Source organism: Sphaeramia orbicularis, chromosome 2, assembly GCF_902148855.1.
Source record: "Sphaeramia orbicularis chromosome 2, fSphaOr1.1, whole genome shotgun sequence".
In the NCBI taxonomy this organism is placed as follows: domain Eukaryota; kingdom Metazoa; phylum Chordata; class Actinopteri; order Kurtiformes; family Apogonidae; genus Sphaeramia; species Sphaeramia orbicularis.
In genome coordinates, this window is record NC_043958.1 from 28,257,797 (window position 1) to 28,274,500 (window position 16,704).

Here is a 16,704-nt window from a genome sequence, read left to right on the forward strand (position 1 = left end):
GCCAAACACATATGTAGAAAAGATTTTACAGTCTGCACAGAAAGGACAGTACCTGCATGTATTTTAGGCTGGACCATTTTAGCCTTGATGAGAAATCTTTACTTGGCAGTTTTTTGACATTTATGGAACGATTTCTGTACAAGTGTTCATGAGAAAGCATTTATCTGACAACATACTCATTTTCAATTTCCTGTCTATTTCCTTGAGGGATATTTTATAGTCTCTTGGGTATTTTATGAACTCTGAGGGTTATTTTATGATTTCTCTGGGCTTTTTTTTATATCCCAAGCCATTCTATTTTCATGTACTCAGTTAAACCTTTCCAAACCTTTTATCACTCGGGCTGTGCTTTTAGCATTTAGAGAATTTTTCAACTATAATGATAACCTTTCATTTATTTCCAGGAGAGATATTATCTGTTGGGGACAGAGTGCATTCCAAGTCACACAGAGCCTTTTTGTAGCTTAAGAAACTGTTGCTTTGTCTAAAAACAGGCTGTGATGTGAGGTTTCCTTACAGTGCACTGCTCTAACTGTTTCTCCAGTGCTTCAGAGTCGCCTAAAGCCGGCCATTCCTCATTCAGAAAGACGTCCACATCTGCCATCCACTTCTTTAGTGTCTTTACATCATTCTGAAAAATAAGAATCCATTGACACATTTTTAATGAATGTAGTATTTCATTCATGTCCGCCAGCTGATCAAGTCAAATTCCTGTACTACTAGGTCATTAAACTTGACAATGAGGAATCATTTAGGAATCCGCCTAATTCCTCTCACCTCGAACTGCATCAGTTTGGCCATGAGCTCCTGGATCCTCTGTGCGTTATCAGTCAGCGTGGTGCCGAGTCGTCTCCAGCGTGCCATGATGGCATCCATCTCTGTGCGGTATCTACGGAAAATCGCACATGTTGTTGACAGGTTTGTACTGTGACATATGACATATTGTGACAAAGTTCACCAGCAAGACAATGTATAAATGTATGTATGTTGTTCTTAACCCATACAGACCCAGTGCTACTTTTGTGGCAGTTCCCATATGAATTTTTCCTCTAAGTTTAACCTTTCTGAAGGGATTTATCACCATTTATTGTAATATTATCCTCTGTGTTTTGCATTGTTTCAGTAAAAATCTTGTATTTTCCTATGTTTCATTTACTGATCATGCAGATGTTCATTAAAACTCAGATTAAAGTTAAGGGTTATTATATCAACATCACAGAAAACTGAAGAAAAAGTAACTTCTTCAGCAAAATATATCATTAACTGAACATAAACCAAGCGTCTTCATCTACTGTCATTGATCCAACTCCATGGGTTTTACTGGTGAATCAGTATTGTAGAAGGTGGCGGTGTTTCCGCGTTCACTGCGGAGCCTCTGAACGTCCAAATGGGTCATATCTGATGACCATGAAAAGATGGGAAACTGCATTTTACACCAATTATTTACCTGTATTGATAGGATTAGTGGATCAACAGGTATTAAACATTTAAGATAGGTAGATACTTCTGGTTGCCAGTGGATGTTTGGGCCTTTATGGGTTTAGGAATCATTACTATTTTAGTCAGATCAGAACTTAATTATAACTCTTTTCAAAGGGTTAATAGTTTTGTTAAATTGATATTTCTTATTTGATGTCACATGAAGCTGTTGTGTACTTGTGAATCGCTTCTTTAAACATTTGAAGAACAATGTCATGTGTATTGTTAAAAACATGACATTTAGTTAAGGTAGTTATGGTGGATGTTGATACTTTCTATTTAATAATTACACTACTTTCTTGTTATTCATTTTAATTGTCATGGACAATGACAATAAATGTTTAAGTTTTGAAATCCACTTCGTCCTTAATATTTACTTGCTTGGTTTCACTTGTGTTAAATCAGTGAGCTGTCATCCTCTTCAATAAAACAGACAAATATTTATTAAAACAAGAAGCAAAGACAAAGTATCATTCTGTGTACAACTGTAACACATGAAAATGGAAGAAATTAATGAAAACAGAGCTGTCTAAACTTTCCCATTCTATACTTTCTTATTTAGTAAAACTTTAAGTGCAACTTTATCTGTGTTCTGAGTTAAACTTCCCTCACTGCAGAGTTCTACAAAGTGTCACAAAGTAGGACAGAGGCTATAGTGGAGGTGATCAGGGTCTGAATGTCCAGATGTGGATGTGAGACATGAGTAGTTCAAGTTCATCCTCAACAAAAAGAATCACAACTCCCTTATGCAGAACCATATGAGGCTTTGAAAGAGTTACTGTGTGTTTGTGTTCTGGTTTTATCACTTAAAGGCCTCATCATAAAATCAACATTCATTTAATTGTGTCATACACTGAACAAAAATATAAACGCACCACTTTTGTTTTTCTCCCATTTTTCATGAGCTGAACTCAAAGATCTAAAACTTTTTCTGTGTACACACAAGGTTTATTTCTCTCAAATATTGTTCACAAATCTGTCTAAATTTGTGTTAGTGAACACTTCTTCTTTGCTGAGATAATCCATCCACCTCACAGCTGTGGCAGATCAAGATGCTGATTAGACAGCGTGATTTTTGCACAGGTGTGCCTTAGGCTGGCCACAATAAAAGGCCACTCCAAAATGTGCAGTTTTATCACACAGCACAATACCACAGATGTCACAAGTTTTGAGGGAATATGCAATGGTCATGCTGACTTCAGGAATCTCCACCAGAGCTTTTGCCTGTGAATTGAATGTTCATTTCTCTACCATAAGCCATCTCCAAAGCTGTTTCAGAGAACTCATGAAGAAGACTGTGCGAGGAAAATGGTGGTCACACCAAATACTGACTGGTTTTCTGACCCCCCTGGACCACCCAATACAGTAAAAGTGCACATTTTAGAGTGGCCTTTTATTGTGGCCAGCCTAAGTCACACATGTGCAATAATCCTGCTGTCTAATCAGCATCTTGATATGCCACACCTGTGAGGTGGATGGATTATCTCAGCAAAGGACAAAGGAGAAGTGCTCACTAACACAGATTTAGACAAATTTATGAACAATATTTGAGAGAAATAGGCCTTTTGTGTACATAGAAAAAGTTTTAGATCTTTGAGTTCAGCTCATAAAAAATGGGAGCAAAAACAAAAGTGGTGCGTTTATATTTTTGTTCAGTGTATATTTAGAATATTTTTTAGAATATTTTTTTTGTTGTTGTTGTCCTGCAGTTTTTTTTTTTCTCACATGAAACTGAAGCCCGGAAGCCTCTTAAACCTACCAGAGTTTCCTGACAAAAAGTAATTCTGCAGCATGTGTTGTTGTGCTACTGTGGTGTTTTCATACATCATTATCCAAATGAGGCAAAACACCTATCCCTGTATGAGTCGGTTTGAGCACAAAATGAATGAGGTTTGTTAGAATTTAACTGATGGTGAGGCGAGGTGAACTGTAAACACCTATGATTAGAGGTAGCAACATGGATTTTTTATACAAATTTCATGATGCAGAGTAGTAATAAGTGTCTAACTCTGCTTCATCATCAAGAATGTGGCAAACTGAGCCGCTTTCATATTTGCCATCTTTTATGTTCATTATCACCAGCATCAATGTTTTTCATCCCACTTGAGTCATGTGATTCTGTTAAACCTCAAAAACATGTTTTAATTCTAGTCTCATATATTGTTTTAGCACATATTCTGACTCTTTATTTTGCTAAATGGTACATTTTACAAATTAATTGTGTCTGTTGCTTCCACGATTTTCCTGTTTTTTTTTTTATATTACTTTCTTCATGGCAACACATAGAGAGATTTTTTTAATCTTCTATGATACATTACTGAGGTTATGTGAATTTCTCCATATGCCTGATTCTGGTGTGAGCAGAATAGCTACATTAATGTGGTAATTTTATTACAATCCCACAACAAACAACAATCCTCCCTCAGCTGCACATAAATACAGTACGGTTTTATCACGAATACTGCTGTGGCGACTCCATCTGCATTATAAACCTGCAGGAGTTAGTTCAATGAGTTCAGATCCAAACAGATGTACGACGGCGCAGTAATCCTGGTTTTACACTGATGCAACAGAACAAAACACAGTGTTACAGATCTTTTATGTTGCTATGAGATGTGTAAAATGTGTTTTGGTTCCTTATGAAACTGCATTGCAGTGAGAGAGGACACAAGACTAGTGCAATTTTTGTGGAAGAAACTTGTTATGAAGCATGATATTAAACTATATTGATGTAAACAACAATGTTCTATCCTATATCTCATCTTAAAATGCATCAATATACCTTAAAAATTCAATATACCACCCAGGCCTAATATATACTTTATGAATGCGTCTGTCCTCCAGGTCTCCTGTTCATAACCGCATTCAAGATGATCTCTACTGGCATCTATATTCATGATTCCTGGGTCTTATATATTTGTGTAAAGTGCAGGAAGTCCAACTGTCCTTTTACAAGAAACCAGCAAGGACAGCTGCAGTGGTCAAGCATTTCATTACATCTCACTTTATGACATGACTACTAGTTATTTTACGGTGTGGTCTTAAAGAAAATATTCTGCAGTCTCTCAAGGTTTGGAAATAAAACGAGCCACAAAAATGATTCCTTTGCTGAAGCACAATTCAACCTTGGCATAATCTAACAGATATCAACATAAACGGAGTAGATGGGACAGGAAAATGAAAAGTGAAGCTCATTTTCTTCTGCAGTTGTATTAAATGTTTACTTCTAGATTTCTTCATGAGACAAGATTCTCTCTATACATAAGGAAGAGTTTACTCCTAATCTCCTGAAAATCACAAGGTTACCTGCTATGGGACATAAATGACAAATCATTCAAATAAACTAAGCGTTTCAGATCATTAGCTCAGGAATGTAGTGTAGCGTCCCAATTAAAGCTCTTTTCAGAGTCTTTTGACATTGTCATAAGTCTAAGATAAAGTAAGATAAGATAAGGGAAGGGAAGATAAGATAAGGTAAAATAAGGTAAGATATAACTTTATTTATCCCACTGTGGGGAAATTTCAAATGCAGAGAAAAAGACAGGTAGAAAAACCACAAACAAGTGAAAAATGAAATATAAGGAGAAAAATAAGAAATTTGGTGTTTATATGAATATCTATAGAATAGAATTAGAATTGAAGTTAAATAATATTTACATAATTACATTGTGGTTGCTCATACACATGGTGTGAAGGAGTGGATTTACCAAGAACTGTTGTATAGTAAAGTCTATTCCACAGCCCAAACATCCACATCTCCATTAATGTTCAAAACCAAAGTAAATTTAAAGGCGCTGTGCGTTCACAGAAACCCCAAATGACTAGAACCCTTGTTAGACACACACATGAATTACAGGGTAATGAATTAGCGTAGAATCCTATGTCATTGTTTATCTTAGCTGAATCCAGATCCCAGTGCGACAACGGCTCTTTAAATGTCAAACCAAGGTATTTATTCTTACCAGTGCATGACATATTGTGTTATTTTCCAAGTCTTACTTTTGGCTGATTTCTGGTGGAGCCTTCTGGAAGACCTGCTCCACGGTCGAGGTCAGGTAGTCCACCTCTCCCTGGTGTTCAGCCAGAGCCACTTGGAGGGCCTGAGGGCAGACATATAAATAGACTGAGATGCAGACAGATATTGAAAACCTCCATCTTACAACTAGAAATAGCCAGTGGTGGAGGAAGCATTCAGAACATTTACTTATGGAAAAGTACTAAAATTACCAAATTATAAGAAAAAAGTCTGCATTTGAAAAAAATGTAAATACGCACTATATCCTGCAAACTGAGTACAATTATGTTTTCTATTATAACAGCAAAGTGCACATATCAATACCTGCATTTGTACGATATATGTTCACGTTAGGTGATTTATATATCATGCTGCCATTTTGGGCCCAGCAGGAAAAAACACACATCAAGTCATATCATGACATGATTTTGTGGATAACCATCCATCATGTGTGTCTAATGAAAATGCTCTGGGCAAAAAGCCATTCTTCCAGCATGTCTGTTACATTACATTGAAGGCTAGAGACTGGAAAGTGAAGGATGATGGGAAGAGAGGTTATGAGCAGCCATGACACTGGCTGCCACCGTTAAGGTTTTGTAATGAAAGCTTTTTCACAGTATTTGATTTTGCTTACTCTGCTGTGCAGGAAGAATTACAACTGAATTGGTGAGGGAATTCCTGGTGAACCTGAGTTAGGCTGCAGTGCAAGATTTTGGCAAAGAAAGCCTCGTTCACAGCAAGGTGGCTCAAAAGCTTAGTTTAGCTTAGTTCAAGCACAGCCCCTGGACAGGACATCCGTCAGTTACCATGGCTTACCCTCAATCCGTCTGCTGCAACACTGAATCCCAAGCAGAAAGCTATTATTTATTTATATATGTTGCCACTATTTTTGCTGAAACTTTTTTCCCTTTCCTCCTCCTCTTTAGTGTTTTTTTTTGTGTAGATGAAAACAAAGCACAAAGAGAAAAATCCTTCACAATTTCTTTTTTAACTCTTGAGTAACTCTTGAGGACAACACAGACCTACTGTAACAATAGTGCCAAAATATTACAATAGTTAGAAAAGATCTATCTCACTGAAAAAATAAAACTCCATTTACTTCAGTTTTCTTCCAGGTCTCGTGGCAAGTGCAAGGAATAGATTACTTTTTATATGACTCCCTTTGAGAGAACTGGAGAGAACTGAGTAGCTGTAGTGACAGGTGCACTGCAAAAATCAAAATCCTACCAAGAGTATTTTTCTCATTTCTAGTCAAATATCTCATCACACTCAAAATAAGACATAATCACCTAAAGAGTAACTTGTAAGTGAGATATAAGAACTTATTTTAAGACAACAGATCTTGAAAATCTTATTTTCAGAAATCTTACCAAGATCATTTTCACTTGCTCCATTGGCAGATTTTTTTGCTTGAATTAAGCAAAAAAAATCTTGAATTAAGATTTTGATTTTTGCGGTGTGAAGAGGTGACATCAAACTGCACGATGTAAAATGATGTTTAAACCCATGACCTCCAACTTTTGCTCATTAAAGTCTGTGATATGATAACAAGGGATAATGGGAGAACATTTCCATCCATCAAGTCTTAAGTCGCTGCTTTAAAGCAACCAGAAAATAAAGACATCATTTTCCACTGCCCTCCAAAGGCACTTTAAACTTATCTGTGTACTTCTGTTTTGTGTTATACTTCCACTCAGAAGGAAATTTTACACTTTTTACTCCATGACATTTGCCTGGCAGTTTTAAATACTATTTTTGTTTAGGGTAATGATTTTACATAACAGATAATGAGATAAGAAGCTCACATTTTAGATGCTGAGATGTTAACAGGTTTGCAGTGTAATTTTTCCTGAAAAACATTGTTTCACTTAGGTAAATGGTGAAATCATTCAATATATCACCACAAATCAGGGGTTAGAAATAACGGTTACAGACACAGATTAAAGTGTCAGGACTTTGCTTCTACTTTCTTATCCCATTAATCGTGTGATGTTTGTTCAAATTCATCTAGTGTTTCTGTTTATGAAACTGTATGTTAAGAAGTTGAATCTACACAGCCTGGGAAAAAGAAAGTAGTCCCTGGATTTAACTGGATTTAACTACACAAATAGGCAAGATCCTTCCAGTGATTAATATGTTTAATCTAAAAACAAGTTCTTTAACTTGTGTTTCAATGGAAAAAGGTCATGTGATCTGATAAGTCCAGACTGACCCTGTGATTACCCATCATGCCTAGTGCCTCCGGTACAAACCTGTTGGGGTAAAGTTATGATCTGGGGCTGATTCAGTTAGGTCTACATTCACAACATTATTTAGTTTATAAAATTGTGTGTTTTTTTTGCCAGGGTGTGTCTCTTTCAACATTTGTTTCGGTATCTCACTATGGACACACCCCCTGCGCTGTTCCCAGAAGCCTTATTACCTCTGCCAGGAGGTATTGTGATTGCTTTGCTTTGTGTGTTTGCGTGTGTGCGTGCGTGCATGTTTGTTTGTTTGTTTGTTTGTTAGCAACATAACTCAAAAAGTTATGGATGGATTTTCATGAAATTTTCAGGAAATGTTGATACTGGCACAAGGAAGAAATGATTAAATTTTGGTGGTGATCAGGGGTAGGGGGGGCATGGGGGCCCACTGATCTGCCTTGGCGGAGGTCTGCGCTCTCTGAGTGCTTTTCTTATTAATAATAATAATAATAATAATAATAATAATAATAATAATAATAATAATCATAATGGATTGGATTTATATAGCGCTTTTCTAGACACCCAAAGCGCTTTACATTATTGACCCATTATTGATTTGCTCTCACATTCACACTCTGGTGGTGGCAAACTACATTTGTAGCCACAGCTGCCCTGGGACAGACTGACAGAAGTGTGGCTGCCAATTTGCGCCTACGGCCCCTCCGACCACCACCAAACATTCATACACCAGTGTGGGTGGCACTGGAGGCAGGGAGGGTGAAGTGTCTTGCCCAAGGACACAACGGACTGACTAGGACAGAGTGGGATTAAAACCGCCAACCCTTCGGTTATTGGACGACCCGCTCTACCACCTGAGCCGCAGCCACCCTATGCCAGCCTTGACTGATAACAGATGGGACGTCTGCTCCTGAAGGAGGGGCCTCATCGTAAGAGTCTGATGTAACACAAGCGCCTCAGTCTAAGTACAACCCTTCTTCACATGGAGGGTGGTCTGGGGAGATACCTCACACATGTTTCAGAGAACTGGGGTTAATTTCTTAACCTTAAGTTCTACCTTCATAAGAAACAGTAATATGTTGTCACAACACCAATGATTCAATATTAATAATGTCAGAGGGATTACAACTTGCTGCTAAAGCTAATGTGAATGCTGTAATACTTGAGATTGTTCAGTCTCAACTGCAATTTTACTCAATTTTATCCTGGCCTCTTTTTAATCCCAATAATATGCTTTGAGAAAAAAAAAATCTCTTAAGTATTTATTTTAAGAATGCACCGATACCACTTTTTTCCAGACCGAGTAAAAGTACAAGTACTTACATTTGATTACTTGCCAATACCGAGTAGGGATATGAGTCCTTAATAATACCATTACATCTCTTAGTTACTTTTGAGAATGTGCTTTATAGTCATTGTCATTAGTCTGACTGTAACAACGTGCGGCTACTGACATTTAATGCACTGGAATGAGCGTTTCTAAATCAATCCACCAGAGGGTGCCTCTCATAATTAACCATACTTGCCAAATATCACGAAGAAGAGTAACGTTTTTTGAGATGAAGAAGAAGAAAGTCAACAATAACAAACATGGTGCAACAGAGGAGGTAATACTAATGTGGATGCTAATGTTGATATTGATGAGGGTAGTTGGCATAAATATGTCAGTTTTTTACTAACTCAAACAGTTGTTCTTTGAAAAGATCTGCTACCTCCATGGTTCCCGGTGGTACTGCTCCGAATTCTCCATCTGGGTACGCATCCGTGAGCACCCAGAAAACGGACAGAATTACGTACAGAATGTAGGCAGGGGACGAACAATACGCTCCATTCGTATCCGTCTGTCTTTAATGTCACTTACGGTCAGCCTTACTTTTGTCACCGCCGTTTATTTTGAAAAAATCTCCACACTGCTGACATTACTCCTCCATCTCATACCTGCTGCACTTAACCATGAACACCACGCTGCCATAAAGTGGTATCAGTGTGTTTGTATCAGAGCACTTTTACAAGTACGAGTAGAAGTGCACATGCTCAGTATTGGGCCGATATACTCGATACTGGTGTCGGCATTGGGGCATCCCTAATTTATTTACATGGAAAACTTGGATTTCAGGTGTGTATGGGCTATGAACAGCTGTACCAAATAGTGGTTGTAGCTCTAAACCTCTCATATGGCTATTACTTTTACAACCATGATTCCAAAAATTTAGGGCGATGTGTAAAATGTAAATCAGAACAGAATGCAATGATTTACAAATCTCATAAACCCATATTTAATTCACAACAGAGCATGTAAAACAGATGTTAAGCTGACTGTAATAGCAACATGTACAGAAAGTTGGGAAGAGGTCAAGGCTGGAAAAGTAAGTAGTACTGAAAATATGTAATGGTAAACAGTCTGGATGTGTTTTTAACTACTGTCCACAGGTCAAAGGTCATTATGGTTAGTTGCCAACATCAGAAATTCTTGTTTAGATATTTTGTCAAACAATATTTTTACTTGATTTTCCAATTAAAAACTCCTTTATCCAGACCATAATTCCCTCTTTCCATGTTTCTCTCCTGTTAAATTACCAGTCAATCACCAGATGTAATAACATCATAATTAAGGATAGTGATTGGACACTGCATTCAGGTCTTTCATAACTTTGATTTGTGGCTGAGGATGATATTAATAACCAGCTTTGTCCGTTACTTCAACCAATATAGGATGTTTTTAATAATATTTGCTGTAAATTTGTTTGTTTAACGGTAGGTCAGGTTTCTGTTCCCACATCACAGGAGTGCTCATTTATTTTAATGAAAAAGGTAAATAGACTATGAGGCGATTCTGTCATCAGTGTGGAGGAAAGGTTTCAGACCACACATGCACTCGCCAGAAAGTCCGGTCCCTTTGAGCGATGAGAAGGGAAACAGTCGTGCTGAAAATTAATGATGGCTTATCGGTATGCAGAATGGATCTCTAATTATTATCTACAATCAGCTTTAATTAATCTCAGGCTACAAGGTTTGATGTTCCTCCTATGCTACCAGACCATTATCAAGTTAAAAGAGATTCGAACACACACACAAACATGCAAACACTCACAAAGGCACACACTTTTGTCTGTGTGTGACCTTGAGTTAAGTTGCAGATAAAAATCGACATTCAAAAACAACAACAAAGTGATAAAAAAGGCTTGTTTTTTGCAAAAAATGGAAACACAGATGAACTGACACCACACGGCTGTGTGTGTGTAGAGTAGGTATTTAGCCTTGTACTGTGCACGCACTGACACACACACACACACACACACACACACACACACAGTGCTGCTGTTTGTGAGTCTGTGTGTGCCTCTTTTGAGTGTGTATCAGGAGGTAGATTTGTAATAAACAGAGACACTGATTTGCTCCAGTGGGATTTTCTTCACCCGACTCTCATAACGGTAGAGTTGCAGACAAACACACAAACACATATACGACAGCAGCCCAGCTCTAGCCCGCACACTGCATGTTAAGCAGATCTAAGTCTGACTTGACAAAATTGCTCTTTTCACTGAAATGGAGACTTTCTCCTTTTCTTTAAGGTCTTGCTGATTTAACTTGAGGTCATAATTCAATGAATAAAATGTTCAATATGTATTTCAACTGTGATTAATGTACACTTATGCTTTAGTTGTTGTCTGCAATTTAATAGTCCCTGTTCAGTTAAAGAGTATGTAGTATTTCTACTTTATGTAGTATTTCTACTTTAAAATGTCAAAAAATGACCTAAAAATATCATTAGTGTTTAGAATAAAGAGCTCTGAAGTTCTGATAAAGATGCCAGTGTATGAATGAATGAATGAATGAACAAATTTGTTTTTGGTTTGGTTTGTACATTAATCATTGCCCTTAATTCAATAATTACAATAAACATAAAAACCAAAAAAGGAATAGGCTAGAAGCAAAAGCTTATTTTTTTTGCCTATCCTTTTCACCTGATTCACTGCTTACATTATTTAAATGTGGACAGCACCTAGCATTCATACCATAAACAGAAAAAAATCAGCAACAACAAAAACATATCTACCATCTCAATTTATTATTCCTAAATTATTTTAAACTTATGGCATTTTTTTTTTTAAACTTTACCAAAGGAGTGAATAACTTAAATTTATCATCAGGTCCATTCCATAATTTCACACCCACAACCCCAATCCATCTAGACTTCACATTTATCCTCACTTTAGTCCATTCATAAATATAAAGATCTCTGAAATTCTAAATACTCTCTCTTAATTCCAAGAAATCACAAACGGTATTTGGGGCAATACTATTTGTACCCCTCATCTTCCATATACCTATTTAGAAATAATTTTCATACCTCCTTTTAAATATGTTTATGCTTGTACCTTGCTTTATGTCTTGCTCCAGACTGTTCCATAAAGTCACCCCACAGCTTGTTATGCACATACTTTTCATTGTTGTCCTTACTTTATGTATTGTGTGTATTGTAGAAATGAATGAATTTATTTTCACTAACGGGCCAGGGGATTTATGTGACCACTAGAGGGAGTAGTGAGTCACTCTGTCGGTCTCCCATGGTGAGAGAAACTAACATCATGTGGCCTTTAATCAAAGCATCAGAAAGTGACCAGATGAGATGAGATCCACAAAGAAACCCCTTTTGGAGTCAAAGAAAGTGACAAAGTGATGTTTTCACCACTGGACACATCTCTAAATAAAGAAAATGGAGTTTGATGCTGAAATAGCAGCATTTCTTCTCCACGGGTTATACAGGCATAAAGCTATTATAGGATGTTATTATCGTTGTTAAGTTGGCTGTTGGGTGATCCACGATTCAGACTAAACTGTGACAATTCTGACCTTGTTTGTTAGATTCCAAACAGATCTTAAGTGCAGCTACTGACAACACAAACTGTACAGTAAACAGAGGAGATTTGTGGTTTTACTGTGGCTGTTTTCTGTCTTAACACAGAGCTAAGCTAACACAGCAACAATGTAAACTATCAGCTGACATGAAGATTATAAGACATAGTGTTATTTTGACGAACTGTCAAAATAAGTGTAAACTATGTAAAGTAAATAAACTAAATCAAATAAAGTAAATAAACTATGAGTTTTAGTCTGAAGAAGGAAACTTGATGACACCAAGATACAGATGCATGTAAGCACTGAGTTTTATACTTTATTCAGTGAACGACATAGTCTGTGGATACATAGCGTTGATTCATTGGTGGTTATGGTAAGAGTGTTCTGGTACGTAACTTCCCCCTGCTGGTGAGAGTTTGGAATATCAGTGTTATATGTAACACCTTAACTGAGAAGCAAAATGGATTTATGCCAAATACAAGAAGCTTTTATTTAATCTGACTTGTATGAATTTTATATATGTTACAAAATTGATGTAATAATTGAAGAGACACTTCTGTAACCAAAACCTGTGTGTGACATAACTTACATTGTAAAATAAAATAATACACAATACAGTTGTGTTAAATGTTAAATGAAACTATTAAAACTGTACAGACTGAAGCAGAGGTAAGGATTTCATGGCTAAGTACAAAAAAACTGTATAACAATAGTAATAATAATAATAAATACGATATGAATGACCAGTTTTCTACTTGAGTTTTGTCTCTATGGACATTTTGACAAAACATTTTCAAGGTGCACAGTTAATGACGCAGCAAAATTTGGACTGGGTGGTAATGATAGTGATGAGCTTATGTCCTTAGGGAGAATTTTGCTTAAACTAAAACATTGATAATTTGTTGCAATTATCTGGTGAATATTAGGATAGTGAACAAACATTTTATTGTGATAACTGAACTCCTCAGCAAGTGTTTGTCATGTTCTGACCATAAATAGATAGTTAACATAACAAACAACTTCTACTCAGACTCAAAAAGCCCTTATATTCCAACCACTAAAGCAGTGGTTCTCAACCTTTTTTGGTTTGTAACCCCATTTTAACATCACAAATTTCTGGTGACCCCAGACATTCAAAACTGAGACTTTTTTTTTTGGTCTAAAATGAATTTGTTTTTGATTATGTAATGTATGTTAATTTTAGATGATATTTAGGCTACATAATGTAAAATATTATGGACAGAGGCAGAAAAGCTAGGTTGAGATTACTGCACAAAGTGAGAATTTTGTTTTCCTTAGTCAGGATATGTACAGTCAGTCCAGCTTGTATTTACAAGGCTACCAGTTAATACTGAACAAACAATAAGTCAAACTATGAATTATGAAAGAGCTGCAGCATCTTAAACCAGCCACAATGAACATTTGAAAGATAAACAGTACCACAGTGCATCAGTTTCAGCTTCAGAGTTTATCATGTCTTTTATGTATAGTGATTGTCTCTCTCAACTCACCATATAGTTTTTATTAGTAAGTTTTTTATTTTTATTTTAATCAATTACTAGAAATTTCAGGCAACCCCATTTGAATTCCAAGAGACCCCACGTGGGTTCCCGACTCCAAGGTTGAAAAACACTGCACTATAGTCTGATATGAAGGTTTTTATCATGAGATCTGCCTTGGCAGAGGTCTGCACTCTCCGACTGCTTTTCTAGTTAAAGTTGTACGCAAACAGGAACAGGATTTGCAGTAACATATCCTGTAAAGTGCTTATTATGTCCAAAGCAAACTTAGCTGAAAATGACCCTTCTTTTAAGAGCGCACCCCGGCTGTCTTAATGGCTTCTTCTACTGTGATTTTATGTTTACGACAGTGATTTGGGGAAGTCCTGGTGTATCAGATGCACGCAATTTACTCAGTGGGCTGTGGGTATGAATCAGACTTTCGGTTAATGGGGCATTCCATCTCTTTTTTCTCCTTTCTTCTATCCTCTGCCTGCTACCTGATGGAGCAGCGCAAAAGCATCCTTTAACAGAGTGCTGCTTTGGCACTTTGGCATTGCCTGTGGCCATATAACTTTACTACTTGTAGTAAAAACTGATTACAGCGTTATACAGCCCCACAGGATTATAAACCTGGTCCCATTTTAGCACTTTATGGGAATTTGTAAATAGATTTGAGCATCAGTGGTTTCACTGTAACACAAAGCAAACCCACCTATCAGCTGAATCACTGTTGACTCCTTGTGGAAGGTGGGTTATAGTTTATCCACCTAACACTATAATTACCTGTGATTTATACTCAAAGTGAGTTACAGTCATAGTCACCTACAATATCTGTAACACATACCTAACGCACCAAACAAGAGAGAGGAGTAGATATTTCAGTACAGACTGAGGATAAACGCTGCTGATAACTCAATACATCTACATATTATTTACAGTGTATTCCCACAAATAGTAACAAGGGCATTTATTTACCTCAACTATGTAAGATGATAAGACTGTACTGAAGCCGGAGTATTAAAGACAGGAATTTATTATTTATGACTGTATTTATTATTTACACATATTATGTACATGTCTTTAATTATCATATTGATAATATATTGTCTAGTACATATTGTATAAATTGCTGTTCTAATTTTGTGTCTTTATATATTCAGAGCTATATATATATGTTTGTATATTTACAGCTTTTATATGTCTGTAGTTTTATTCTTCTGTTGTATTGATCATTTCTTTCCTGCTATTTTTATTAGCTTAGCTGTAAGCTATTGTCGTCATGCGGCATCCGGCATCGTCGTCTGTCGTCGTCATCTGTCGTCGTCATCTGTCGTCGTCTATCATCCGTTACAAAAACTTCAATCGTCTTCTTCTCCGAAACTACAATTCCGATTGACTTCAAACTTGGTATACAGCTTCTTTATGATGATGTCAACAAAAGTTAGTGAAATTATTTGGATCTGGATCTGATTCTGGATTTGGTGCGACTTTGAAAAATGTCCCCATTATAAGAGATAGGAAGTGGATCAATGCAATAACTCAGTAAATATAAATGATATCCAGTGTAAATTTCTACACTACACCCTGATGGGGAGATGACCAAAACATAATGGCCACATGCTGATCAGGATCTTCTTCTGGATCCGGGAACTTACAGAAAATTTAACATGGGCTCTTATGGGGAAAAAAATTCAATTGTCTTTTTCTCCAAAACTACAGTTCTGATTGACTTCAAACTTGGTATACAGCTTCTGTATGATGATGTCAACACAAGGTATTGAAATTATTTCGATCCAGGTCTGATTCTGGATTTGGTGCGACTTTGAAAAATGTTCCCATTATAAGAGATAGGAAGTGGATTGAATTTTTTACAGATCTGATTGGAATATGACCAAAACATGGGCTATTTCTGTAATATAATAAATACACAGAACTGGGTGATAATAAATGGCATCTGGATACATTTCCCAAAACTTTTAATTTGGCCGGTAAACTACAGGGCCATTGGTCCTATTTTTTTATTATACTTGAATGGAGCGAATGTAACATCCAATTATTTCCCCCTGGGATAATAAACTATTCTGAATTACAGGATGGGGAAGCAAAATTTACAATATCTTGAGGCAGGGATTGAAAGACAGTGTATGACCAATTAGTTTATTGAAAGTCATGAGAATTTATTTGCCACAAGAAAATTTACATAATAGAAAATGTTTTTATTCTATGTGTCCTTCTTCTTTCTCAATAACTCCCTTCACATGCTTCCTGAAACTTGCGCAAGTGTTCCTCAAATATCCGGGTGACAACTTCTCCCATTCTTCTTTAATAGTATCTTCCAGACTTTCTCGTAATAGTTTTGCTCATAGTCATTCTCTTCTTTACATTATAAACAGTTTTTATGGACACTCCAACTATTTTTGAAATCTCCTTTGGTGTGACGAGTGCATTCAGCAAATCACACACTCTTTGACGTTTGCTTTCCTGATTACTCATATGGGCAAAAGTTTCTGAAAAGGTATGGATAATAGTGTTAGGTATGATTATGACATCAATATATGTTTGGTTTCAAAACAACTGACGTAGTGCCTGCTGAGAAAAAACAACTAAATGTTCATTGTAAATTTTGCTTCCCCACCCTGTATATTAT

At 36.6% G+C, this 16,704-nt stretch overlaps 1 protein-coding gene across 13 annotated transcripts in view; it reads right to left on the minus strand.

Annotated features, from left to right (window-relative positions):
• Positions 1-16,704, minus strand: part of dmd (dystrophin) — a 348,302-nt gene that overhangs the window by 176,914 nt on the left and 154,684 nt on the right. For all 13 annotated transcript variants that reach the window (XR_003937328.1, XM_030154578.1, XM_030154571.1 and 10 more), the window contains 3 exons: positions 5,479-5,579; positions 778-889; positions 518-631 (listed from right to left, as the gene is read on the minus strand). Coding sequence is in view for 12 of the 13 variants with exons in the window: in XM_030154578.1 (XP_030010438.1) it covers positions 518-631; positions 778-889; positions 5,479-5,579 (327 nt within the window). In the remaining variant the exon portion in view is untranslated. The remainder of the gene's footprint in view (positions 1-517; positions 632-777; positions 890-5,478; positions 5,580-16,704) is intronic.